Raw genomic sequence first — 26,594 nt, 5'->3', positions numbered from 1 at the left:
AAATTATCTAAAGATATACTAACTATGGATGGCATTAATTTGGCCTCCAGTGAGACTGTAAGGAATCTTGGTGTTATATTTGATCAGGATTTATCCTTTAACGCCCACATAAAATCAATTTCAAGGACCGCCTACTTCCATCTACGTAACATTGCAAAAATCAGGCATATCTTGCCTCAAAACGATGCAGAGAAACTAGTCCATGCATTTGTTACTTCAAGGCTGGATTATTGTATCTCCTTATTATCAGGGCAACAAGTCCTCCAACTCATACGACCAAATGGGTCGATTGTTTAAGCCCTTATTACGACCAAATATGTCGTTTGTTCAAGCGCTTAATACGACCTATAATTACGTTTGAAAATTGTCGGCCTCGAGTGCTCCCGTTGAATGCAAACGTTACAGAGGGTTGTTTATTCACAAATAACCCTCTCTGTAAAATCCTAAATTGTAGGATAGTTTGGCCATTAAAACGCTTTGTGATTAGATTTCTAGCGAGAAGTATATATTGTACTTTTAGAATCCACGTCCAGTCGATATGTAGGATCTATAGTTTGATAGATATTACGAAGATGATTTGAGATTTCGTCAGGAGAACGTGTATATGCGGCAAGCTTCCATGTAAAGTTACGGGTTGAAAACAGTATTTCCGGTCTCGCCGTTTTCATAATAAAACCAATGATCAAATGATTTAACAGTGATATCTGCACTACTCATCCACTAAAAAAACATCAGTTTATCCTAGTTAATTATACGACATTAATTGGTTTAAATTGTGTACAATGCTTTTGTGTTTTTCCCATAGGTTTTTCTCTTTCGATTCTGAGAGACACATGTCTTTTTTCAGAGGTTTTGATAGGCTAAAATCACGCCGCAATGCACGTCTGGATATGGTGTTTATGTGATATGAAATCGGAAAACATTAAAAAATAATAATAATAATACTTTATTCCGAGTGTTCTTGCTTTTCTCTTTGAAAGTCATCACATAACGGCATTGTAATACACGGTTCGGCTGCATTAAATATTACATATCTGCCCTAGATATGTATTTATAGAGCCCTGATCAGAAGACCTTTTGACAAACTGGAAGAGATGCCGCCAAAACTAAATACGTGACGTGGACCATAAATATATCAACAATTAAACAACATCTTCCATTTCTTTTCACACAATACGTCTCCTTGCAGTATCAACACTAATTCGGCTGACTTTTATATTTGATCCAATTAGTAGATAGTCTGTATTTACACCATAATGGTGCACAGCTGATAGAAAGGGACTTTTTTGTAGTTTTTAAAGATATTACTGATTTTCTGAACTACCTTTCCAACTCCTCATGCAGTTGACTGTTACAGGTCTATACAGGTTCATGGTACAATGCATAAGCTTCACATCGAGAGACTGAAACTGTATTTTCCTTTACCGTTCTGTTTTAAACTCACAATAAAGTGAATAGTCATATTATGTACGATATTATTATGTTTTATTAACTAGACCACTGGTCTAAACCGCACCTCCTAGTGGTTAAAGCACGTTATTGAATGTAGTTGTTGAATAAGTTATATTTATTTAGTTATTGATGAAAACATTTAAATATTAAGAGTAGCCTACATACAAAATAGGGGTCAATGATAGAAATATAGAATGGAAAATATCTAGAAGATACTGTAGTGATCTCTACAATAAAACAGTTTAGTGCAGGACGTCCAAAGATATTAACAGGAGGATGTGCAAAACAGACAAACTGATAAGGCTGAATTTTACTCAGGTGTAACTAAAGTCTGATTTAAGGGTTGTTTATATTTCACCATCATTAATCAGAATCTGCAAAGTAACAAAAATAAATGTAGTAGAGTAAAAATACCAGGTTAACCTCTGAATTGTAGTGGAGTAGAACAAAGTAGTACATGCTGCTGTAACAAAAACATTTCCCAACTTGGGATCAATAAAGTATCTTAACTTAAGATGATCGATGGCTACTGCCATATTTGCTAACTGTGCATCTGAACCTTGACAAGTGCATGTTTCAGGCTTATCAATTAACAACAGGAGGGGTCACAGACATAAGACCAGCTGTCATGTGGTATTAATGCTGCCCATTATGGACACAAGCAATTTTCACCCATGTATTAATTATATGTTTTAAATTTGATAACACCAATGTGTTTCGTGTCCCCTAAACCTCCAGGATGTATACAGTTTAATACTGGCAACTTCTAATTGTGGGAAATACGGAAAACGTCTTTTAAAAACTACATTTCCCAGTAGAGACGTGCCATAGAACATGTTGCGAAACACACAATAGCCAGCAAGTGTAATTCTGGGGGGGAGGGCCGGGCTGGACCCGTCCAAGTCCAGTTTTGGATAGTCTGGCGTGGTTCCATTCCATTTCAAAGAGCTTTGACGCTCAGCGTAACCTTGTCGCACTGCCACTCCAATATCCAATCTAATCACGGGGTTTGTAAAGCAAGGCGGATGTTGTAGTCCCAAACGATAGCTGGGGATTCTGGGTAGTGTAGTGTCTTCGGAAACTCTGTAGTGTCTAAACTCCGAAAAAACAATTTGTTTCTCCAAATCGAAGGTTAAAAACACAAAAGCATTGTACACAATTTAAACCAATCAATATTGTGTAATTAACAAGGATAAACTGATGTTTTTTAGTGGATGAGTAATGGAGATATCACTGCGTAATCATTTGACAGTGTGGGGAATACTTCCGGTTTTATTATGAAAACTTCGAGACCGGAAATACTGTTTTCACCCACGCTAACTTTACATGGAAGTTGCCCCATATACAGTACACGTTCTCCTGGCGAGACCTCAAATCATCTTCGTATATCTATCAAACTGTAGATCCTACACATCCACTGGACGTGGATTATAAAAGTACAATATACACTTCTCGCTAGAAATCTAATAAAAAAGCATTTTAATGGCCAAACTATTCCACAATTTAGGATTTTCCAGAGAGGGTTATTTGTGAATAAACGACCCTCCGGAGCGTTTGCAATCGACAGGAGCATGTTGTTTCTTACACGACCACTAGAGGGGCTACACTTTAAAACGTGTCTCTGGGTCGTATTTAGCTGCTGAACAATCGACCTATATGGTCGTTTTTTGTAGGAGGACAGGCTGTATCAGGGTGTACCAAGAAGTCAGTCAAGTCGCTTCAGCGGATTCAAAATGCTGCAGCTCGTGTACTAACCAGAGTTAGGAAAAGGGACCACATTACTCCTGTTCTGGCTGCCTTACACTGGCTCCCTATAGAACACAGGATAGAATTTAAAATTCTTCTTCTCGCCGACAAAGCCCTTAATGGGCAGGCGCCATCTTACCTTAAATAACTCATTATACCCTACTGTCCTATTAGGGCATTGCGTTCCAAGAATGCAGGGTTGTTGGTTGTTCCTAGAGTCTCTAAAAGTACAATGGGAGCCAGAGCCTTTTCTTATCAAGCTCCACATTTGTGGAATCAGCTTCCAGTTTGTGTTCGGGCGGCAGACAGCCTATCTGTTTTTAAGAGTGCGCTTAAGACCTTCCTTTTTGATAAAGCTTATAGTTAGGGCTGATTAGATTCAGCCCCTAGTTTGCTGATATAGGCTTAGTTTGTCGGGGGACATCTTACTTCTTCCTTCTCTCTGTCTATACCTGTGTACTCTCATGTTCCGATTAACCCAGCTTCCCCAAATGTCTTTCTTTTTGGTGTGTATATACGCTGGGATCCGGAGTCATGGATGATCCTGCGGTCCTGTGTCCTGGATCACGAGCCCTGGATCTTGAGTCGTGGCTGTGGTCCTGGATCATCGGTCCTGGATGGATATCCTCGTGGATTCATCTTCCTATTACACACATGCATTTCCAAACATTTGGACTACCTATGTTGCAAATGTATTATCTTTTCAATTTACACACGACATCTATTGCACGTCTGTCCGTCCTGGGAGAGGGATCCCTCCTCTGTTGCTCTCCCTGAGGTTTCTCCCATTTTTCCCTTTAAACTGTGGGTTTTCTCTGGAAGTTTTTCCTTGTACGATGTGAGGGTCTAAGGACAGAGGGTGTCGTATTGTCATACTGATATTCTGTACACGCTGTGAAGACCACTGAGACAAATGTAACATTTGTGATATTGGGCTATATAAATAAACATTGATTGATTGATTGATTAAACGTAATATAAATGCTTTCAACTAACCTTATACAGTTATGTGCAATCTGTTGACATGATACATTTAATTAATGTCAACATTTCAGTGTTTTCAGTGGATCAGTTGGCAACTTGTGTAAGCATGTGCAAAAGTGTGACATCCTTCTTTTTGAAAACAAATGCTCAGTCGCACACTGGTATCCCTGGTGACGACAGGACATCATTTAAATCACTTCCTCGTGAAAGGTCATCTTTTTATTCAGAGAATCCCCCACCACCATCCCTCTCTCCATGCCACACACCACCACTGACACTAACGCACAGCAGCTCACACACCACCGCTGCGTGCCGGAGTAATGTGGACGCTGGTTTGGGAACGGATGACGGATGACGGAGACAGGGGAGATGGAAGTGCGTGGGATGACATAATAGGATATGCGCATGTTTAAAAAGAGAAAATGTGCTATTTTAGTCATATATCATAAGCCATCTGAGAGTCAGAGAGGACAGAATGAGAGTGCACTCATCCCTTTGTGATTACCAGACAGTCAAAAGTGACTGGCAGATGGTCAGACAGACAGACAGACAAAAATATATACTAATATTGAAATAATTAGCTCTATCATGTTCAAGACTGGAGGGGATGGGGGGGGCTGTGTGTCTGCCTCTCAGTATCAAAGCCGTTAACGAGTCACAGGGCTGATCACAGGAGACAGCATGAATGGTCGGATCAATGAGAGGAGGAATATCAGAGATGAGGGAAGGTGGCGCGGAGAAGAAAGAGTCTTGGATCCAAAAACTATCTATCTGATCAATAACATATTTCCATTGATCAACAGATAAGGATGCTGAAATCACAGCTTGAGATTTTTCTTTGTATAAAATACATGTAAAATAAACAGATAGTACTGACAGAGGATTAAAGTAGGTAAATGTGGATAAAAAAGGAAATTGATTTAGTTGTTGTTGAAAGCCTGAAGGTATCATTTTGAAGTTTCTTTTCATAATAAAACCTATGATCTGTCTCCTATCATCTGAATACACACAGTTCACTTTGCTGCCCCCTGGCAAAAGAAAAACAGTACGCACTGCTTTTTAGCAAACTTCATTTAAATAGTTTGAACAAGATTACAATACTACATACACAACATAACACATAATACACAAATCAGAAACATAATTCATAAATCACATACATGAATACAAAGGAACAGGGCCAAAGGTCCAGTAGCCTATCAATTAAGGTATGAATTAGTCAAATTACAGACTAAGCAGTGCCATGGCAGTGTCTGGTTTTTATCGAAGCTTCTCCTTCTACTGAGGTACACAAGAACATTTCTTATTATCACTGTTTATTATGGTCTTGTTAATGACTTTAGTACATATAATCTTCCCATACCACCCAATACAAAGCTGCTTCTCCCCCCCAAAAGTTTTCTGCCTGTTTATTCGTTTAATTTTTAGCATGACTGTATTTGATACAGTTATACCGTGCCAAATTACCACTGTATCATTATTTAGCTGTAATATGCTGCGGGGAAAGTAGTAACACTTTTTATCAGTTCATAAAATGTAATCTAATATGCAATAGCTCCTCTGTGTTTAGAGTAGATTGTAAGGCAAGGCTGCCATCTAGCGTCGGGGCGGTGCTATAACGCTCCGCATACACAAACAAAATATATCGACAAAATGGAGCCCGTTCGCTCGGCCATGACAATGCAGGTCAGAGGGGCTGATACTGCTGCACAGATATAGCGGAAGAAAAACAAAATTGCGACATATTCTATGGAAAATCTCAGCCGTGATTCATAGATAACAGAACACTTACAAGTGCTCGTTTTTAACAAAAAGGCCTGCTCCTTTGGGTTAATATGCAGCTAAATGGTAATGTTTTACTATCAATATAGAAGGGATTGCAAAACGTTTGAACCGTAAATAAAAAAAAGATGTTCCCTTGCATATTTGAGCACAAATTAAATGAATTTGTGGCAAAGAAAGCATGCATTAACATACATTCAACTGTCAATGCTTGAGGACACAAACAAAGCTTAGACAAATAAATAAAAAGTAGACCTATTCATCAGACAGACACTTTCTTATGTCTGCTTCTGCCTGCCAGGCTTCTAACACGTGATAATGCACGCAGCTTTGTGAACTAAATATGGAGCTCTCTTTAAGTGAAGCTGCTGAATAGATTGGTGATATTTTGTGTGAGGTGAATGTGGTTCACGGCAGCACTCATGTTTGAGTTCATGTAGAGTTAAAGGAGAATGTGTAGTGCCTAAAGGGGAATTAAGTGGAAAGATAGTGTCTTTCAGTGGATGTAGGCCTCCGCACTTCAACTTCCTCACACATAAAAGGAACAGGCTTGAGTTGAGGCCTTATTACTTGATTTTTTTTCAATTATTCATTGCAAAGGTGAATCATTCTTTTAGGGTGGAGAAAGGGGAAGCTAAGTGTCCCAGGAGTATGCGTAGTACTTATTAGAATAGTGTCCCAACCTGACTTTTTCCTGACCTGCCTTCTTCATGGATCTGTAGCAACATATTTGTGGGATAATTCCTGGTTGTTTGAATCCTCAGCTAAACCTACAGCGAGTTTGGAGGATCAACAACTTCCACTGTTGAATTAGACAACGCTAAATGCCCACGTTTTAAGAATCTGTATCCCGCAGCAGCTGTGTCAAAGCAAGGTGGTCTACAGTTACATTGCAGTACAAGCATGTTTCATTTAGTCAGGTCACAGCTGCCGTCTGAATCCTGTTTTATGTTTTGCATGTATTAAAGGTCTAATTTAAATTTCTGCATGCAGATTAACACCGAAAAGCTCTTACATTTGGTTAATAATGGAGTGCATTAAAATAGAACTAGAAGTGCAGTTTTAAAGCTACAATGTAGCATTATAATATAATTTTAAGATCATACATTTACTTACAAATCACAGGAGTTTAAATAAGAGCCTGAAGAGGACTTCAAAGAAACCTTTTTTACTTTTTGTATGGTCTATATTGTGTTGATTTTGAAACAAACTTCAATGGATTTGAATCTTTTGAAGAAAGAAACTCAAGGCACATGATATCGAGGAAAATTCCCAGGACTCGTTTTTATTAAGAGAATTTCAGAACATAAGAGAGGGACCAGACACCTGCATTTTGTCAGAGAGGGTTTCCAAATTCGATCGTTTAAAAAAACCAGAGTGTTTTAGAAAAGCTGACATGACAGCGTGGATGGAGCAGGAGCTGTTTCCGCACGCAGTGTCGTCTAGGAGACAGGTCGGAGGCCATCACTGTTCCCGGAATGTTTCACATGTTCGTCTTCCTCTTTCTTATGGACAACACGCTTCAACACGCTTTTTTTCTTTTAAAACACATTTCAATGAAAAAAAAACAACAACAAAAAAACAAAACAGACAGAAAGCAAAAGGGAAACTCACTGCACATTAGATGTCTAGAAGAATCACCCACTTTAACATGGCTGAACTGTTAATAAAACATGGATAAAAGGTGAACTGTAGAGGGAGGAAGGGTCCTAATCTGTTGGCGGTGAGAAGAGGGGAGGTGAGGGAGGAGAGATCGGGGAGAGGGAGAGAAACACAGGAATACACAACTCACGACATAGCCTAATTCCGGCAGGACGCACTTTCTACACAAACAAGCCTTTCAACAATCATGATAATGCCATTAAAAAAGATTTTAGTGTGTCATCTTGCTTGCAGACACATGATATGACCACTGCAAAATCTGCAAGGCGCTCCATAATCAGCTTTGCTTTTTGTGCTAAAATCTGTACGGATACTTATAAAATCATTGATAAAATATTCCTCTGTTAACAATACGCCTTGGAGGGAAAACCGTGTGTAGAGACTTTGGGGGGGGGGCTGGCTGGCTGGGGGGATTCAGGGGATGGGAGAGGGGGGGGGGACTTTAGAGGAGGAGACGTTTGGGCAGTGGTGCTACTCGGACTTGGCCTCCTCCTTGGCCTCATCAGGAGCTTGCCTCCTCCTGTAAGACAGAACAAGTTTAAAACTTTGAGCCATTTCAAATCGTTACTGTTAGTGTCAGTATAAACTAACGGATGTTTTTTCTGAGTCCTCGTACCTCGTTGGTCTTGGCGTCTCCGTTCTCAGAGTGGTTTTCCTCGTTTGCCTCGGCCTCTGCGTTCTCCTTCGCCTTCTTGGTCTTCTTGTCCTCCTTCTTATCGTTTCACAGCCTTTTCTTTCTGCAGGGGCAACACAAGACACCTGGTTAGCAGGCAGTTTTTTATTACATGTTAATTCGGATCAAGGCTAGCATCTCTTACCTTTGCTGCCTTCTTAACCTTTGGTTCCACCTTGGAGCGTTCGGTCTCTTTGATGGAGAAGAAAGGAAAAGGGATCCAAGTAATGGCTACACATTCTTTGCAAAAGAATATTTTTTAAGATACTAGAAGACTTAAGCTACCATGACACTTAACTTGTTTGGGGGATGAATAGGAATATAGGCTTAAATATTCCCTTTTAGTTTGTTTTTAAACTGTTTTTACATTAATATGACTGATCCTAACTGCGTTTATTAGGGGAACTTATGCAATGTCAAGTTCCTAAAGGTAATTAGTCTGAGATTATACACAATATTGGTGTTTAGTATGTACTCTAACAGCCCTGTAAGTTTTACTACCATAAATAACTTTCCAAATTATGTTTAATTTGTATAATAAAGCATTATTTTAGCTCTAAGGGACTTCTGATCACTTTATTTCTTACCTCATTAACGACTTACATACTCATGACTAATTATTTGGCTAATTATGTAAAAACCGCATGTTTTTTTATTTTGGTATGGGTAGGAATCAAAATTGTGCACATTATGAAAAGAAGCCATTGCTTTAGCTGTTTTTGATTCTTTTAGGGCAAAATATTAAATGTTTACTCATTTTGAGCATTTCCCCTGGAATTACCATGTTTTTTTAACTGAATTTGTTCATGTAAATTAGTTAGTTGACTTTGTATGAGTGCCTTCTTACCGCTGATAGCCGAGCTGATCTCCTCTGAGGCTGAAACAGAACAAAGACTATTATTATGGATCGTTTATTGTGACTTTGACTGTATTCAGGAAACACACATTTAAATGCAATACTAGTGCTTTATTCCTGATAATGCCCCCCCAATTACCAAATAACAATACAAATTCAATTTTAATCACATGTATGAGGTTTTACTTAGGTGCACCCCTTCTTACCTCATCCCTCTCGCCTCCGTCTGTTACCGTTGCCTGAAAAACACAAATACAACAGGTTAAAAATCAAATACAAATTAAATAGCATTATTATGGCAACAAATGGTGTTTAAACTAACAATAAAACAGTTGTTAAAGACTTTAGGCACATATTGCTGATAATTACAGAGCTGCCGAAAAAACTTTTTGGTTTCATGCGAAAACAAAATTTTATGTGAAATATAGGTCATTTTAAAGGCTTACAGCCCATAAATGTGGAGGTAATGCATAATTTCAGTATTCTGCTATGAGAGCTCAGACATGTGGGTCTTCTTGAGCCATATTTTGAGGGCCCAGGCCCTGTTTCTCCCTCTCTCTCCCCATATTCTTCTCTCATTCAATGCATGAAGCTCAGATTTGAAAGCTGGCGCGGAGTCTTTGAGAAGGGGGAGGGACCTGCTCGCGGCTCACGCGCGCCCCCTCGCGACAGAGCCACGTCATTGCAGCCATTTTGGGACCATGAACAAAGAGAGCAATATACAATTTTATCGAAACGCGACGGCGAGTGTTTGTTTTTGCGACCAAAATGCAAAGTAAAGGCACTAAAAGCATTTTCTGGTGCCACTTTTCGCCGGTTTGGTGGCGAATTGGCGATAAGTGAAGCGTTTGTTCTCGGTAGGTAGGGGGAGTCGGCGACGAAGGTGGACAATAGTCTGCAAAGCATGGCTGCTGCTTGTGCCTGTTAACTGCATGGAGACGAAAGAGACTTCTGACTCCCCAAAGGACAGCGGTTCTAAACGAGAATACGCGTTTTTAAAGGCCGGGTCCGAGCGGGAAAATATTAATTCTAACGCATAAAAAATGTACATTATATCTAGAAAATAGGCAAAATTACCAGCGAGCAAAAACGGATATACATTACGTTATAATTAAGTAATGTCTCAGAGGGCTGTCTTCATAATCGTTTGCAATGCCTTAAAAAGCTGATATACCCCTCAAACTATTTTTTATTATTTTCAGAATACGTACCTTTCTCTTGGGGCATGTTGATCTCTTGGAGGTTTTCTTACAAATACAACTAAAAACTGTTTTTCTCAGTGGGTTCAGTACATGTGAAGACGAGTGTCTCCCTTATGCTCGGCAGTGTAGTAAACACACTGGAAAAGAGAGGCGAGTGGTTGAATGGGGGGAGGGGTGCGGCTAAGGGCATGATTGATAGGCTCTCAGCCAATCAAGTGACGCCATTCGGGGCTGCAGAACACTTGGAATTTTGGAGCCGGCGATGTTCTGAGGACTGCGCGAATGGCTTCTTGCAGGGAGAGAAGGGAGGAAGTCGGCAAGAATGAAAGTACATATTGCCACCATACGTGTGTTCAATTACAGTAAGAAAAGAGGCCTGGCAGAGAACCTGTCCGCCCAGCCATACAGGCCCCCTCGGCAGGCAACATGCCCCAGTGTAAGCCATTCATCCCCGCTGGCTTATCTTAAAACTACCCCTCACATCTGCTGCGGTCAGCGAGGAGAAAATTCACCTCAAATTCACTTGGTGTTTGAGTCCAATATGGCGCTCACTCCTCTTCGACACATTTTTTTTTGTTTGTCAGTCGTCTTTCCTAAATTCGTTTCAGAGAAAAACCTCGCGACGTCTGCCCGTGACGCCTGCAGGGGGCCCACAAAGCCCGTCTAATGTTATGGCTGCTCGAGAAGAACCTTAAAAGGGCTGTGCTGCTACACTAAAGCACCCAGAAAGTGCCTCAAAATCACTGCCAGATGTCATGTTGTTATTGATATAACATCCACCTATTAACACGACTTAATAGAACACGTGCAACTGGGCACACGTGCACGGTTAAAAAAGGGACAATAGCCAATAATGTCTGGCTTGCAGACAATGGGGTCGGTGCTGAAATATTCAGACAATATAACCCTGTTGTCTTGCCATAATGATTGGCCCGTTGCCCACCTGCGTGTGCGTGAACGTGTCTCGGAGTGTGTGTTCTCGCTCCACAGAGAGAGAGAGGGACTAGAAGGGGCGGGGAGGCACAGTAGAGGCGGAGGAGGAATGCGAAGCTCCATCCAGTGCTGAGACCAGGAGCATTTGCGCAGATAGCCTGCGCTGCCTTCATCAGACACACAGCATTTCACACGGGGAAGTTTGTTGTTGTTATTTTGTCCTCGCTGTCGATTAATCCGCCTGCAAAGTTTCTGCGAGGAGCAGGAGCAACCAACCGCTGCGAACCGGACTCGTGTCAGCAGCACCAGGGATTTACCATGGTGATCAAAGTGTACATAGCATCGTCCTCCGGATCCACTTCGGTAAGGCATTATAATACTAGCATTGCTTTTATAAATGTGCTGCTGGATTCACCTGCAGCATCCAGTGCTTGTTAGACAATAGAAAAGGCAGCTAAACTTGTATTGAGCTCACTTATTAATGTCCATGTAGCTGTCATCCTCTCCATCTGGAGTGGTCTGACTCCTCATGCTGCCAACTTTTGAACACAGATGGGCTTTCCACCTATCTCTCTCACTTGTTCCCCCTTTAACTGTGTCACAGAGAAAGAGACAAAGAGGATGTTTGATGCTGAATTGAATAGAGAAAACCTCTCGCTGTTTGTCACAGGGTTTACTCAATTCACAGCTCTGGGGTTTTGCAGCTGAAAGCAGGCTGACAAACAGGAATGGCATGCAGTTAAACATCCACAAATGTACTTAAAAGGTCCTGTCCAGTCCCCTGATACCAGGATAGGCTGGTTCACAGTCTGTGTGTCTGATTGGAGGACACACATACATTATATGTTGCATTCACTGTCCTGCAGCCCCATCAGCTTCAATATTGCAAGTTTATTCCAGAGTGGAGAGGAACGAAGGTGATGCAATTCCCCAGGGCCACTTCTTAAAACATGCAGCTGCAGCCCAGGACACTTAAGCTCTATTTAGGACTTGTTGGAGGTCTTGATTTGTAGGAATTTGCTATACTATAAAAGTGTAGTAAATGGCCCTATCCTACTATAATAGTGTACACATTTAGTCTATTGTTGCATTTTTTTCTACCACAGCTAACACAACAATTATTATCTTAATCAGCAATATTACTAGCAGCAGCTTAGTGCGTCATAGTGCAAAGTAAAAAGTGATGGAAATGGCAAAGATATAACAGCCTTTCGATCAAAATCACTTAGTTAAAAGTCTGTGAGGTCACATTCAGGATGATTTACCCTCATTGGGCAGCTTGTTTTTGCAGCTCACATTCAGAGGAAGTAATCAAGCATGAAGCCAGTTTTCAGTTGGACAGCTCTGAGCGACTTTATTGCCCTTACAGTAAATGACATTTGCAAAAGTTCAGCAGCAGCAGCCTTACAGGAAGGGAGCTTCCTGTAAAGCCAGAGCGGTCTCAGGGACGCATCGCTGTGATGGAGCCTGTCTGGGAAAAAGGCATTACCTCTCATTGATCCGTGTTAAGTAGAGTCTTCTAGAACAACTGGACATATTTATGTCCTTGTAAAAGATGAAGATAAACACATATCTTCCTCTCTAGATCTTCTTTTAGAGTTGGCAAAAAAACAATAGCATTACTGATTAAAGTAAAGTCAAGTGCCATAAAAACATTGTTACTTTGCTATCATGACATATTTCGTAGGTCCAACATAGATATAGGATATGCTGTCACTTTGTAGAGTTTATTTGAATTACTCCATGTCTGATTTAAATACAGTCTTTATATTATTATCTCTCTCAATGCAATGTCTGATGTTGATGTGGTTCATTAAAAAGAGATATTCAGACTAGTAAAAAAGCAAAACAATGTGATTGCATTCCACTATCTACCAGTGTGCTGATACATGAATCACTCCAATGTGAATGGAACAAGAGCCAAAACAGACAGACAAGTAGGAGTATTTCAAAAAGCTACGTTCAAAGTGTTCGCTCCACTGAGGAAATGATTGCAGGTCACAGAGAGACACAGTGTAAAATTAGCCAGATATCAGATTTAGCACTTGACAAGCAAAAAAAAAGTCAGCATTATTAAGGCAGATTTGTATTTTCCGAAGATATAAAGTTCGGTTCAATGTCAGTGTATATTTGTATCCATTGTTGGTATTGGTTTTAAGCAGAAAAGGATCCATATAACAGCCACACGTAGTGTTTTAAGGTTTAATTGATTACATTTCTAATGCAAGAGAACCAAAGCTGATTTGAAGAGGGTGTGTTCTAACGCACAAAGTTTTAAGTTTACAGTATGGAAATTACAGACAATGAAGAAGTTAGACGAGTTCTGTCAACATGATTGCACCTCAACATCCCCCCTTTGTATTAATGGTTACTATATCAGGTCAGTCCAATTTCATATTCCTGCAATATGCTATCTTTGTGAAGCTTTGATGCTGTATTTTTGGAAATAATTATGTAATGAGTGTTGTGACTCGCTGTGAATTCTCCAGAGAGACTTCTAGGGTTAGTGTCAATGGCTTTGTAAAGATAAGGGCATGCATGGTATCTCCTTCATATGCTGCATTTTAACTGCATGGAACAGTTCAGCTCTGATCAACTCAACTGTCTTTCTTTGGTTTCCCGTTAGCAATTTTTTTTTTTTTTTTTTTTTCTCATACTGATATTCTGAACAATCTGTGCTATTGTATTAGCTGTAAAGTGTCTCTACTGTAGGCTATTTTTATTATATGTACAGCACTTTGGCTCGACCAAAAATCGTTTATAAATGTGCTATATAAATAAAATTTGATTTGATTTGATAAAATGAAGATTAAAGTCCAAGCTAGCTTAGCCGATAGTAGAAGTAAGAGCAAACCACTGATTGGTCAGAAACTCATCACCAAGGCAACACGGGACATCCTGCACAAACCCGCGACTTGTAACTAGCCAAGCTACCATCAATAGCGAATGCAACTTTTAGTTTTCACTAATAGAAATTATATGTCACAGCAGTTTCGAGCGGCATCACTTTAGCAATCAGCTGATCACCCCACCTATACTGAAGAAAAGCACCTGGTACTTTTAGTGAGTCCGAGCACAGGTGTACCACACAGTTAAAACAGGGCATTAGGTTACATTGAGGCCATGTTTGAATAACAATATGTAAATACACACGTGTACTAATGGAAAAGAGCCAAAAACCTTTGCCACTGCCAGCACCAGAACATATTTACTGCTCCATTTCCCTTTATGTGCCGCAGCAACACAAATGTCCTCATTGCCACGATAAATGTACTAAGAAACGGTAACAGCTTTTTATGGCTATAAAGCATTGTTTACGCCCAACTCTACTGCGCTCTGTTAAAGATTTACTGTTCTTCTTCCACTGTACTTCTGACATCAGGGCCTGTAAGTCAGGCTTTAGTCAGTGAGTCTCTTAGTCTGTATACAGTGTTATTTTCTGGCCTTTTAGCCGTTAAGGAAAACCAGCCAAAGCAACAGTGTACAACTCTTTTGTAATAATGTTGTAATGCTGCCTGTGCTCTAGATTAGGTGGAGGCTTCTGTTGCTGCTTAAATTCCACTGAGCGTTGATCTTGATATAATCAAGACAAAACCTTTATCCCTACCAAACAGACTTGCCTGGAGTTGAATCGTGTTTCCTGAAACAAGAAAGTAGATTTTCCTACATTAAAACATTGGACACTCATGCCAATACCATTAGAAAAGTCATTTTGTCTGCAAAGAATGCTTGACAAATTAAGTTTAAGTGTCTTTTCCTTTATGTGTGACTGATCTGCACATGGACTGACCCCATTCCATGGTCGACAAGGCTGATTCAATTAGTCTCCACTGTATTGATCCAAGCATGTGCATACAGTGCATCTAATCAATGCCTGCCATTGTCTGGCAGCTGTTAAAGCCAGAGTTCTACTATTTATACAGGGATTTATCAACTCTCGACCTGATCTCATGGCCCTGCCACAGCTCACATGATGATGATGATGATGATGATGATGATGATGATGATGATGATGATGATGATGATGATGATGATGATGATGATGATGATGATGATGATGATGATGATGATGATGATGATGATGATGACAATGTGGAATTTAAACCAAAGAACGTGTGTTGCAGATTTCCTCTTCAGATCTGTGTTCTTTGTTTGTTTGCCTACTAGGTTAAGGATCTATGCAACAATAGATATGTTTAACTGCAACAATATCTTTTACTTTTTTCTTACGATGTTTAATTACTCATTTTGAATAGTAACTGTATTGGAAACTAGAAGGGCACTAGTAGAGCGCAGACCTCAGCCAACTGAAACATGTTTGGGTATTTAGTTTGAGCCCGTGATTTGGATACGCTCCAAAATGTAATAGGTTCTTCTCTGGCCCTTACTACAACCTTCCATAAGGGTTTATGAAAATCGGGCCAGTTGTTTTTCCGTAATCCAACAAATCCACAACTCAAACCGAAAACATAACCCCCTTGGGGTTAGTAATGAATTAAGATCTTGAATAATTTAGAACCCTTTTAGTGTGCTAATGACCATTCATATTATCAGATGTATATATCCAAAGGCAGTGTATGGAAACAAGATTTGAAAACTAAAGTAAACTTTAGTGGAAATTACCGTGGTAACACCTTAATGTTCAGAATGCTAGCATTGTCATTTTTCAACATGTTAGCATGCTAATATTAACATTTAGCTTAAAGCACCCGGCACAGCCCTCAAAAAGCTGCTATGCTCTACACAAGAGTCTACATGGTAGTTCTTGAGGAATTGGTCATTTGTTTATTATCAAATGTAATGGAAATCTACGGTTGTTGAGCATTCTGGATCAAAGTAGCCTACTGACCAACCATTGCCATCCACAGAGCCTGGCTAGCATGGCAAACACAGAAGGGTTTCTGATGGTTCCATGCCAAACAAAACCTACACCATAGAGACACAGTGTACTCAATATCAGTATATATTTGCATACCAGGGCAAGCCATTTAGGTATTGTGAGCATGGATTCAGTAAATAGTAACTTGAGGCCTACAGACTCTGCCTTTGGAAACGGAAACATTCAAAATACTTCCTTACAGGGCTTTTTAAGCTCGCCTCAGTTTTTTTCTGTTTAAATATGTGTTAATTTGCTTAACCATATTTTGAAACACCTTTTCCAAATAAGTTCTGATGGAACATGATTGATCAGTGGTTTCAATCTATTTGTCTTTGCCCTGGAGATCATCAAACATGGCCAATATTACATGCCTTGTTTTGTTTCGGACAACTGCTGACGAAAAAACGCTCTGCATAGCCAAGTTCATGTGCTCCAAAACAGTTTTGTAAACAAGCTGAATTTGCATTTTTTATTTGTGACACTGCAAAAGTCCAGCTGAAATTAGCTGGACAAGTAAATGGAAACACCAACCTGGCTCATCTCCCTCACTCTCTTTGTTTTTTCTTCTAGCATTCCAGAAAGAGAGATACGGAGTGACTAATACAGGGCAACAGGAGAAGATTAGTGGTTTATTGACACACCCAAAGACAGCGGAAGCCTTAAGTCTTCTTCCATATCACCAAGAGCTTAACCTAAGACACCAGAGAGCCATTCACAAGGGAGTAGGGGGAAAAGCTTGGAACTCTCACTGTGCAATTACAGTTAGGGGCCAGCTCACCCTACAAATTAATTTTACTTGGCAACAATCCAGGCTTTCAGGTCAATGGAGTGCACAAAAAGAAAGGAAAGGGGAGAAAGTGGAACCGTTGTGCTTGTCTTTTGAGGATAGTCAGTTTATTGTTGTTTTGGGTACCAACGTCATGTGTACAAAATGGAAAAAGAGATGATTGTCTGTGTTCAGAGAAAGCCAGTGAAAGTGATTCTGAACTCTTGACGTCCTACTCCGTTGCTCCGTCCCGCGATGGTTTCCAGAGCAGGTGGGCAAAGAGCTTGTTCTAGGACTTTGGCCAAGCGAGTGCAACTAAATGATTCAAACTGCACCACGGCTCATTTCCATGCTTTAGTGTTGTTTCAGCTGAATATGAACTCATCCACCTGTCTCTTCTGCAACATAAAGTGGGAGGAGCCATGACGTGGAGGTGTCTGGACGGACAGGAAGACAATACATTGATTATAAACCAGAGGACCTTGTTGTGCTTTTACCATGAGGTTTTAGGTGTGTGATCTTGTGTGTGTGTGTGTGTGTGTGTGTGTGTGTGTGTGTGTGTGTGTGTGTGTGTGTGTGTGTGTGTGTGTGTGTGTGTGTGTGTGTGTGTGTGTGTGTGTGTGTGTGTGTGTGTGCAGCTGAGGCTGGTGGTTGTGTGTCTCCGTGCAGCAGGCCTTATTTGGCTCGTGTTTGACCAGTTACCTCCTCTCAAGTCCCGGAGGAGCTCTTGCTTCCGTGTGGCCTTGTAGGGCCATCCTCCCTCTTATACACACCCACTGAGATCTCATTGGACTGCTGTTTCATACACTTCATAACACACACACACATCCATAAAGATAGAGGCAGAAGCAGGAAGAACACATCCAGACAAGCACGCATTTCTATCCAGTCTATGGCTTTTTTAAAGTGCCTTACTGTTTTTACTGTCTGTATTTGGGTTACTCTGGGACACACCAAGAAATAAGGGAGAACCCATATCGTGTCATTCTTGATACCTTTGTACTTCAGTTGGTGACAGTTGGTGTTTTGCATCCTCTTACATGACAAGCGTGTGGTTTTGCATTTTTTTTTTGCCTTCAAAATTAATCACATGAAGTCCTTGATAGTAAGAAAGAACTTACCTCTAAAGTGTGGACTGCCAACAGAGTTTCTTTGTGGGAAATAAGCTCACTGTATTCTATAACAATGAAAAGCATGCGGCAAGTTACTAACGCTTTTGATATGGTTGTATTTGTTGCTATAAAGTGAGGAGGATGAAGGCAGTCTAGTCTTAGGAGTTGCCATCTTTCTCACTATCTGGCATTTTTCATGCAGATAAAAGACTAAGCATCTCGGCTTAGCCTTGCCCGAGTTCACCTTCGTCTATTATCTGGTTGTATCACATCATTCACTTCTCAGTAAACGGGTGGTAACTTAGTAACAGAGCGGCATGCAACCATTTCTCACTTTTTTGCAGCAGACCGATGACAGTGTGGTGAGCAGAGGGCCTTGTGTTTCCTCATATGTCTGAAAGTAAACACTTGTCTAACTGACAACTTCCCCCGTGTCACCCTCTCTCGTCTCCCCCGCACGCAGATAAAAAAGCAGCAGCAGGATGTGAAGGGCTTCCTGGCGGCGAATAAGATCGAATTCGAGGAGTGTGACATCGCGGCGAACGAGGGCAACAGGAAGTGGATGAGAGAGAATGTTCCGGAGGAGTCTAGGCCGGCCACGGGGAACCCTCTCCCCCCACAGATATTTAACGAGAGCAAATATTGTGGGGTGAGGCACACATGCATGTGAATTATGAATTACAGAACTAATTTAATATGTCACACACAGAACTATAGTTCCTGTTCTCAGTACACACACATCCTGCATGGTGGGTTTGAATGCTTATTCTGAGGTTTAAATATGTTTAAAGCTACACTAATCAGCAAATTCATATAAACAATAGATTAAATTACTAGAATTGTCACGCAGATATCTTTTTTTATGGCCTACAACCTCACTGTCTTTGTCAATTTTAGCAAAAAATATTGGATGTATCAAAAATTCAAATGTTTTGCTTTTTTATGATTTTAGGCTTGTAGGAAGGTTATTGGAAATATGTGTTTATGATACTTTTGCCACAGTCTGCAACCTTTTGAGCACCTACAAATATCACGATCAGTTGTATTTTGCTCCACCCTCTCATGTCACTTCTGGGTGCAAAAAACAAGATTGGGATATCCCAAAAACACAATATGCCGCTGACCAAAACCCCGTCTGCGAAACTTCGAAGTGGTAGTCTATAAACCGGTGGGTTTATACATCTTTTTTATATACAGTCTATTGTTTGGACAGAAGCAGTTGACACATTTCCACCTGCTTCCAGTCTTGGAAATAAAATGAGCGTATTTATCAAAATGTCAAAGTATTTTTGTTAACATAACTTGAGAAAGGCAATTACACAGCCTGCTCTCTGTGTTGGCAGGTAATCTTTTGTTCCCATTAAAATGACAGAAGTATAAGTGGGATGACTGTAAGTGAAGTTGCAGAATGGGCTTTATAAAATGTCACTGACAAAGAAAACAGCCCCTTTTATCAAGATCTGTGTGTGTGTGTGTGTGTGTGTGTGTGTGTGTGTGTGTGTGTGTGTGTGTGTGTGTGTGTGTGTGTGTGTGTGTGTGTGTGTGTGTGTGTGTGTGTGTGTGTGTGTGTGTGTGTGTGTGTGTGTGTGTGTGTGTGTGTGTGTGTGTGTGTGTGTGTGTGTGTGTGTGTGTGTGTGTGTGTGTGTGTGTGTGTGTGTGTGTGTGTGGGTGGGTGGGTGTGGGTGGGTGTGGGAGCCAAAGGAGTGAAAACGAAGGAGTGAGGGATCAGGAATGAAAGAGACAGCAGGCAATTAAACAGTAAACTGGTGAATGTGTTTGCGTGTTTACCGTGGGTAACATTCTCAAAGACAATACCCTCCTATCAGAATCAATACGGAGGCCTGTCCTTGGACAAATACCTCAACCCCGACTGATTCTCACCAAGAGTTCTTCATGCATTGCCGCCCAGATTGTCACCCTGAGGCACTGATCCCAGGCCTGCTTCACATTATCATTCCCCAGGTTGGACTTCATCCACTCATCGATGTTCATTTTGAAAACTTCTCTCCGTGTCTTCCTCTGTCTCAGAACTACGAGGCCTTCTTCGATGCCAGAGAGGATAACGCCGTGTATGCGTTTCTGGGTCTGACCGCTCCCCCGGGCTCCAAGGTGAGCTTATGAAGAAAAGAAAAAACACACACACTGATATCTGTCCGTTATTCGAACCGCATTCCTAGAGCCCTGTTTCCTGTAACACCGGCTTACTGGCCTAAATATATATTTATCCAACCCAGTGTAATGTCCTGAAAGAAACACACATATTACATAATACATCTGTTCCTCATATCCCTACACCCAGACAGGCGTCCTCACTCCTTCACGCTGGCGCCTCCTCTGTGCCGCAACAGGAACTGCAGGGAGGTGTGCCAGTTACCATAGAAACAGAGGGGGTTTTCCTCTGTGCCGTGGCAGGGGATGTATAAACCAATATCCTCCATTTTAATATAACCCGCTCTCCTTTCTCCCCCTCTGTCTCTGCCTCTGTTTTCTCTGCAGGAGGCCGAGGCTCTAGCGAAGAAAGCCCAGCAGTAGCAGCTTTGCGTGGTTTCTGCCTGAGACCTGAACCCAGACCTGGACCTGGAACTGATCCAGGACAAAAAAGAAGAAGCAACATTTAAATTGGCGTATAAAAATGTAGACTGTTTTGATCTATTTCACTGTTTTTTTCTATTAACCTGTGTTCAGCTGTGCCTTATCAGTTGTAGTGAGAGGAGGTACTAAAGCAGAGCATTGTGGGTATCTACAAACCACTCTGCTTCCTACAGTTTAACTCAGCCCGTTAAGCCTCTTGGGCTAATGACATGTCAATCAACCATAAGCTTGAAGATGTAGCTTAATTCTTTAAGTACACATCATTAGACACAACAAAATGTACACACTTTTTAAATTGTAACACAGATTCATAATTTGGACAACAAATAAATCACTCATAAAACATTTCCTAACTTATTTCACCCAAGTTAGAATAATTAGAATAAATGGAATCTGTTGACATTGAGTGAGATGCTCCTGCCAATCACATCATCGCCAAACCTGCAGCACCTTCTATAAAAGTTCTCCTATACAATCCTAATCTCTCTTTTTGTTTACATTATAATGTCTTAATGCTGTTTTAAAAGCAGACTTTTTTCTACAAGATGATGTTTGTTTGAAAATTATGCCAACATGACAAGTCTGCATAAAAAGAAGGATGTGAAGCTGAGTTGTTTTGTTTAATTTGTTGTAATGGTTTTTAGGGGAGTTGGATAGCTTTTGTTATGCGATAAGCATCCTGTGTTACCTTGTGTTGGTGGTCCCTGTTTTTCATTATGTTCTCTAAAATAAAATAAAATAAGACTTCAAATGAAAAGCCTGACTTTTGGTACTCTGTAGTGGTTGTTATGAAATGTGTTTTAAGCCTTTGTGTAACACACTGATTTATTTTATGTAGGAACATATTTTGACTTAAATTTGGGTTGACTTTGTGTGCTGGCATTCAAGTATATGCTATGCCAGATTGTATTGTTTTAGAAGGAAAAACACTGTTAGAGAAAGCAGGATTAGTTTTGAAGAAGTCATCGCTCATTGAGTTCATTCTGTTTGTTTAGTTGCAACACTTTACAGATATTCCCCGGAATGTCTTGTCACTGCTTCTCAGCAGTTCATTTTTATTTTTAATAACTTCCCCATTTGAATATGTTTTATTATTACTCAATCACATTATAGGTAAAATGTTGTGGTTTAACTACAGTACATTTTCGTGACTGATATCAGAGCATCTTCATGTATGTTGACCTTTTGGGTTATCCATTTGCAAAATAATGGTTTTAACATCAGAGCCTGGATTCCAGTTTTGTGGTACAACTTGTATTGCATTTATTGATGTTTTTATATCCAGGTTTTGTAGATGCAAATATGCCTACACTTACCGTCACCAGCTCCAGCAACGGAAAACGGGTCCAATGAGACTTTTTCCAACCCCAAATTTGAGGTCGTATGGGTATTAAGTCAGGTATTATGGTCACAATCAACTATTAAGATCACTTTATTAACTCTGGTATTATTTACAACTGCACACGGTCCAGAAATACACCCAAGCTCAAACAGGACTATAGACATGCACTAACGCAGAATGGCAGAGCGAAAAGGCTGCCAGTGTGCCGCCGCTTGGGAGCAGTTGGGGGTTGATGCCTTGCTCAAGGGCAGTGGCCAGAAACAATCTGGCACCTCTCCATCTACCAGCTACCACACTCTGTATTTTGATCCAATCTGGACTTGAACCGGCGACCCTTTAGTTACCAAGCATAGTCCCTGCATAGCTACTGCAGCCCCTTTTTATTCATCTCTAATTCATATGAAATGAAAGTACTCCGACCTCCACATTCATTTTGTTATGAATTGTGTGTAAAGTTTGAATGTGCCATTCATTTAAATTATTTGTCTAACCCTACTAAAATACACATTTTGCTGAGTGAAAATCACAGCAGTCTGTATCAACAGGAGTCATGATGCTTCGTTGGCAGCCCCTTGTAGTGATGTAGTGAATGAAGCATCTCTAAGAAAATTGTAGAAGGCCTTTAGCAAACAGCAGCGTCTGTTTGAGGCCAAAGAGGGATTTGCTTTCCAAACTTCTCAGCTGGTTTCATTTAAACAGTCCAACATCTTTCAAAAAAGTTGTATTGTTGTGTGTAGCAGAACATTTATTTTTCCATCCCTACTATTTGAATGCTATCACGACCCTACAGATGTACTCTTCAAAGGGTTCCAACCCCAATGTTGGAAAAGCCATTTTAGTTTACATAAAGTAACTCCAACTTCACAATTTCCCCACTGTAACATGCTACATTAACACCAGTATAAACAATGTATTAATGTAATACATTATAATATATAAGTCACTAGTTAGAATACTTTAAATGCCTTCAGAAATGCGTCCTCACATTCACTGGGGACGTGATAATGGAGTATTTTAGATGTTGTGTTGTTTCTTCTACCCGTTTGTTCACAATATATGTTCTCTCAGAGAGTCCATAGTATGCTGTTCTCCTTTCTTTAACCTGTGATTTTCAGTTACAGATTAATAAAGGAAGTATGTGGGTGGAGGCACCAGTTCTCAGTTGCAGAAGTGAAACAAGCTAGTAGAACATTACATTTGCCATTTGTACTTAAGACGGACAACCATAAGGAGCAACGGCGGGTAGAAAGAGACAGAAAATAAGAGGACAGTCGCTCTGTGTCATGTTGGCAGAAGGTTTTCTCAGAGTGCTGCATTACAAGGAGGAGAAAAAGTCTGCCTCCAAGAAACAGAGATCACAGACTCCCTGTACGGATTCCTTCAGAAGCTGTATTCTCTCTGAGTCAATCTCCACAGACCTACAGGCAGAGTCAGCAGAAACAGGTAAACAGCCTCGTTAAAAATATACAAACTGTCTAATGTAGTGTTACGTGTAACTGTTTATAATGTGAGTGGTGTACTGGTGTTAACTTCACACAATCTACTTTACTTGCTTCCCTTTTACAAAAATGCCCTTCATTTGTCAGATATATTCTTGCGAATGCTTTCATGCTAAATAGAAAATAAGTCACACCAAACCATGAAATTAAATTGTATGGAAGCCATAAACGGACATTTAATTATTTTCACATCTTATTTTTTTTTTCTTCTAAGTAATGTGTTATTTCTCTGATTCAGGATCATTTTCTTAAAATAATTTCCAGCCATGCTAAAAAATATGTTTCATAGATTAATTGTGAGACCAAGGCGTATATCTTACATTTTATATTTCGGATAATAAAGAAAATAACTAGTGTTCTAGAGAAAACCAATACAACTTGTTATCACAGGAAATTGAGGAAATAAAATATTTGAACTTTTACCGTTACCTGTCATTTTGGGAAACAAAATGTACAGATGCAAACATGTATACCTTGTGAGCTAGAAAAAAACGCATAAAAGGAACTTGAACAGGTAATCGGATGTAGTAAAGATTTGAAACATGGCCGCTTTTGGCTTCCATAGGATACCCAAATAACCATTTCACTTCCTTTGGTCAGCTCTAAACCAGGATGAACTAGATCCCAACCAATTCCAGGGCCTGAAAGTGTTGCCTCAAGGACCTGCAGGCCTATCAATCCCTGGGTGTCCCCCTGTCCTCCATCTGGACCATGACCTCACATTGGGCTTACAGGACTGTAGCCTCCTGGAGCAGTACCCAGACCTGCAGGTGGCCGACAGCGGTCGCATCTCCTACATGACGCGCACTATCCCCCAGCACAAGGAAGACTCCTGGCAATACCAAAGAGTAGGTGTTAGTTGGGCCGCCCAACAGGGGCCACAAGGCAACCACCATGCCTCCATACCAGACCAGGGGTATCTGGTCATGGGGGCCAACAGTGTGAACATCAGCATGGATCTGCCCGGGTCAGGGTTGGAGCCGATGTCTAACTCGGTGCTGAACGGGCTTCTGGAGAAACAGCTGGAGGAGGTGTACATGCAGCATCTGACTGACAACTTGGCTCGATGTCACTCCCACCTGGGGAACAGCCTCCTGCACGGCCTGGTTCCTCTGCCTGGGACCCAGCCTCAGGGCCCGGACTCACTGGAGGCCGGTCTGGAGCAGGGGTCAGGAGGGGACGGCGGCAAGAAGATTAGTTATCTGAGCACTCAGAACTTAAATCCCTGCTCGTCCAACTTCAGCTCCCCGGTGCTGAGGATTTCAGAAGCTGACAGTACTTATCTCCAATGAATCACTCCTGCAAAAGAATGAAATGTGACGCTCCACTGGGCTTTTTTTCTTGTCTTACCTCCAAGTTTGCATATACCCAAACGCAACTAAAACATGACAAACAAGTGCAGTTTAGTTAATAAATGCATGCTTTTATTTTGGTTTACCTTTGTTGACTTGCTTGATAAAATCAGGATAAAATATGCCTCAAATGTACCTGCTCTCATGTGCCATCTGCTGTCAGCTTTGAAGAACTGCAGCATCCTACTTTTCCATGATACACATTGAAATGTATTGACATATAAGAGGGCGTGTGTATTTAGTTTTTTAAGGCAAAGTCTAATCCAGTGATATATTTAGATTTACAACGCACATTGAATTTGCCTTGTAAATATTGATTTAGAGAAATAAAACTAGTTACCAGTTTGCAAATAATAAATTGTATCTAATTCTGCTGTTTTTATTATAAATGTGGTCTTTTATTCTGAATAAATAACATTTTCAAATTCAATATTGTGCCGCCCGCCATGTCTCACTTTTGTAAGTGATGTGCGTCTCAATAATATTTAGAAACAATTGACATGTATTAAATGCTTAAGTAAAATGGGTTGACTGTCTAATTTGTATGATTACTTGTAAAAACAGATGTCAACATAAGGATTTTGTTACAAAAAAAGTCAGAGTGTAATTTACATTTTTATTTAGCTTCTCGTTTGTGTTATTGTTATATCAGGTGTATGAAGAATGAAAACAATATTATAACACATGATCTGCAACATTATGCTGTGAAGAAATCAAAGGCAATAATACTTTATAACTCGGTATTATGTACGTTTTTTGACATAAGCCCTTCCTGCAACCCATTATAGATAAACCTGGAGGTAAACTAGCATATTCAGGCTGTGAAATGAATTCTAAAAATTAAAGGGTGGTTTTTAAGGACAAATGGCCATTTCAGGTACAGCTGAAATAAATTAAGAAACTTTGGCTAAAGCACAATTGAAATTATATTTAAAGTGTCTTTACGCCTTCAGAATATCTCAATGTAAGCAGATATTACTTGAAAACAGACTTTCATGACTTTAAAAACACTGAATAACTGTATAGCTGTATAGCTGTTGAAGGTTTAAATAACCAAAGAAATGTTACTAAGCTATTTATAACCAAATACTGTAAATGGAAGTGATTTAGCCAATTAAATCCTGCAATGAGCACTAATGTGCTTTCGCGAGGACCCGTGCATCACAATTTGGCAGGCTCCACATTTCCACCATGCTGATTATTTGGCTGAGTGTTGAGTCTTCAGTTGTCCTGCAGGCATCTCAAAGTGAGGTCCAGCATAAACTGACAAAGCAACCACCCAATGATTTATGGTTTGTTTGCCTGCTTATGCTTGATTTGTAACCTGTTAAGCACACATCCTCACCGCTGGACATCCTCTGTACCCACAGAGAAGGAGATGGTGATCCATCAGCATGCACTAATTCACTCATCTCTGCAAAAAGATATAAAATAGAGAGGGTTTTTATGTAAGTATCAGATTGGGGCGGACAGTCTAACAATCAGACTTTGTTACATATTGCCTATCTACTGATTTGGGAATCTATCTTTTAATTTTCAGATGTGCAACTGCAAATCGAAAAGTTACATTTAATCAACAAATATGTTATCCCTGGGAGATTTGAAACTCCTATAGGTGCTACATGAAAACTACAATCCTGTACTTTTCAAGCTGGACATAAAACACCCAAATGCAGTTGTCAATACTAGTTGTTATTATCCTTATCTGGCCCTCTTTGGACACCCCTGGTCTACGCTATGAATTCTAGAGGCTGCTCAGCTT

General features: G+C 40.4%; 2 protein-coding genes and 1 long non-coding RNA gene across 3 annotated transcripts; 2 read left to right on the top strand and 1 right to left on the bottom strand.

The window, feature by feature from the left end:
* Positions 1 to 8,206: 8,206 nt before the first annotated feature.
* LOC117453845 (uncharacterized) lies at positions 8,207 to 10,509 on the bottom strand. The gene is made up of 5 exons (XR_004552932.2): positions 10,367 to 10,509; positions 9,362 to 9,394; positions 9,147 to 9,176; positions 8,445 to 8,491; positions 8,207 to 8,363 (listed from the first exon to the last, which is right to left on the bottom strand). It is a non-coding gene; the product is annotated as an uncharacterized lncRNA (long non-coding RNA).
* An 858-nt stretch (positions 10,510 to 11,367) lies between these two features.
* On the top strand, positions 11,368 to 21,396 carry sh3bgrl (SH3 domain binding glutamate-rich protein like). Its single transcript, XM_034092859.2, has 4 exons — positions 11,368 to 11,653; positions 18,511 to 18,696; positions 20,076 to 20,156; positions 20,544 to 21,396. Exons 1-4 carry the CDS (start codon positions 11,609 to 11,611, stop codon positions 20,577 to 20,579), a joined length of 348 nt encoding a protein of 115 aa, XP_033948750.1. The 5' UTR covers positions 11,368 to 11,608; the 3' UTR covers positions 20,580 to 21,396.
* A 1,768-nt stretch (positions 21,397 to 23,164) lies between these two features.
* On the top strand, positions 23,165 to 25,262 carry LOC117453807 (uncharacterized). The gene is made up of 2 exons (XM_034092795.2): positions 23,165 to 23,424; positions 24,081 to 25,262. Exons 1-2 carry the CDS (start codon positions 23,265 to 23,267, stop codon positions 24,770 to 24,772), a joined length of 852 nt encoding a protein of 283 aa, XP_033948686.1. The 5' UTR covers positions 23,165 to 23,264; the 3' UTR covers positions 24,773 to 25,262.
* The last annotated feature ends 1,332 nt before the right edge of the window (positions 25,263 to 26,594 follow it).

Source organism: Pseudochaenichthys georgianus, chromosome 10 (assembly GCF_902827115.2).
Source record: "Pseudochaenichthys georgianus chromosome 10, fPseGeo1.2, whole genome shotgun sequence".
Taxonomy (NCBI): Eukaryota; Metazoa; Chordata; class Actinopteri; order Perciformes; family Channichthyidae; genus Pseudochaenichthys; species Pseudochaenichthys georgianus.
This window is presented reverse-complemented; position numbering and strand designations above follow the sequence as displayed.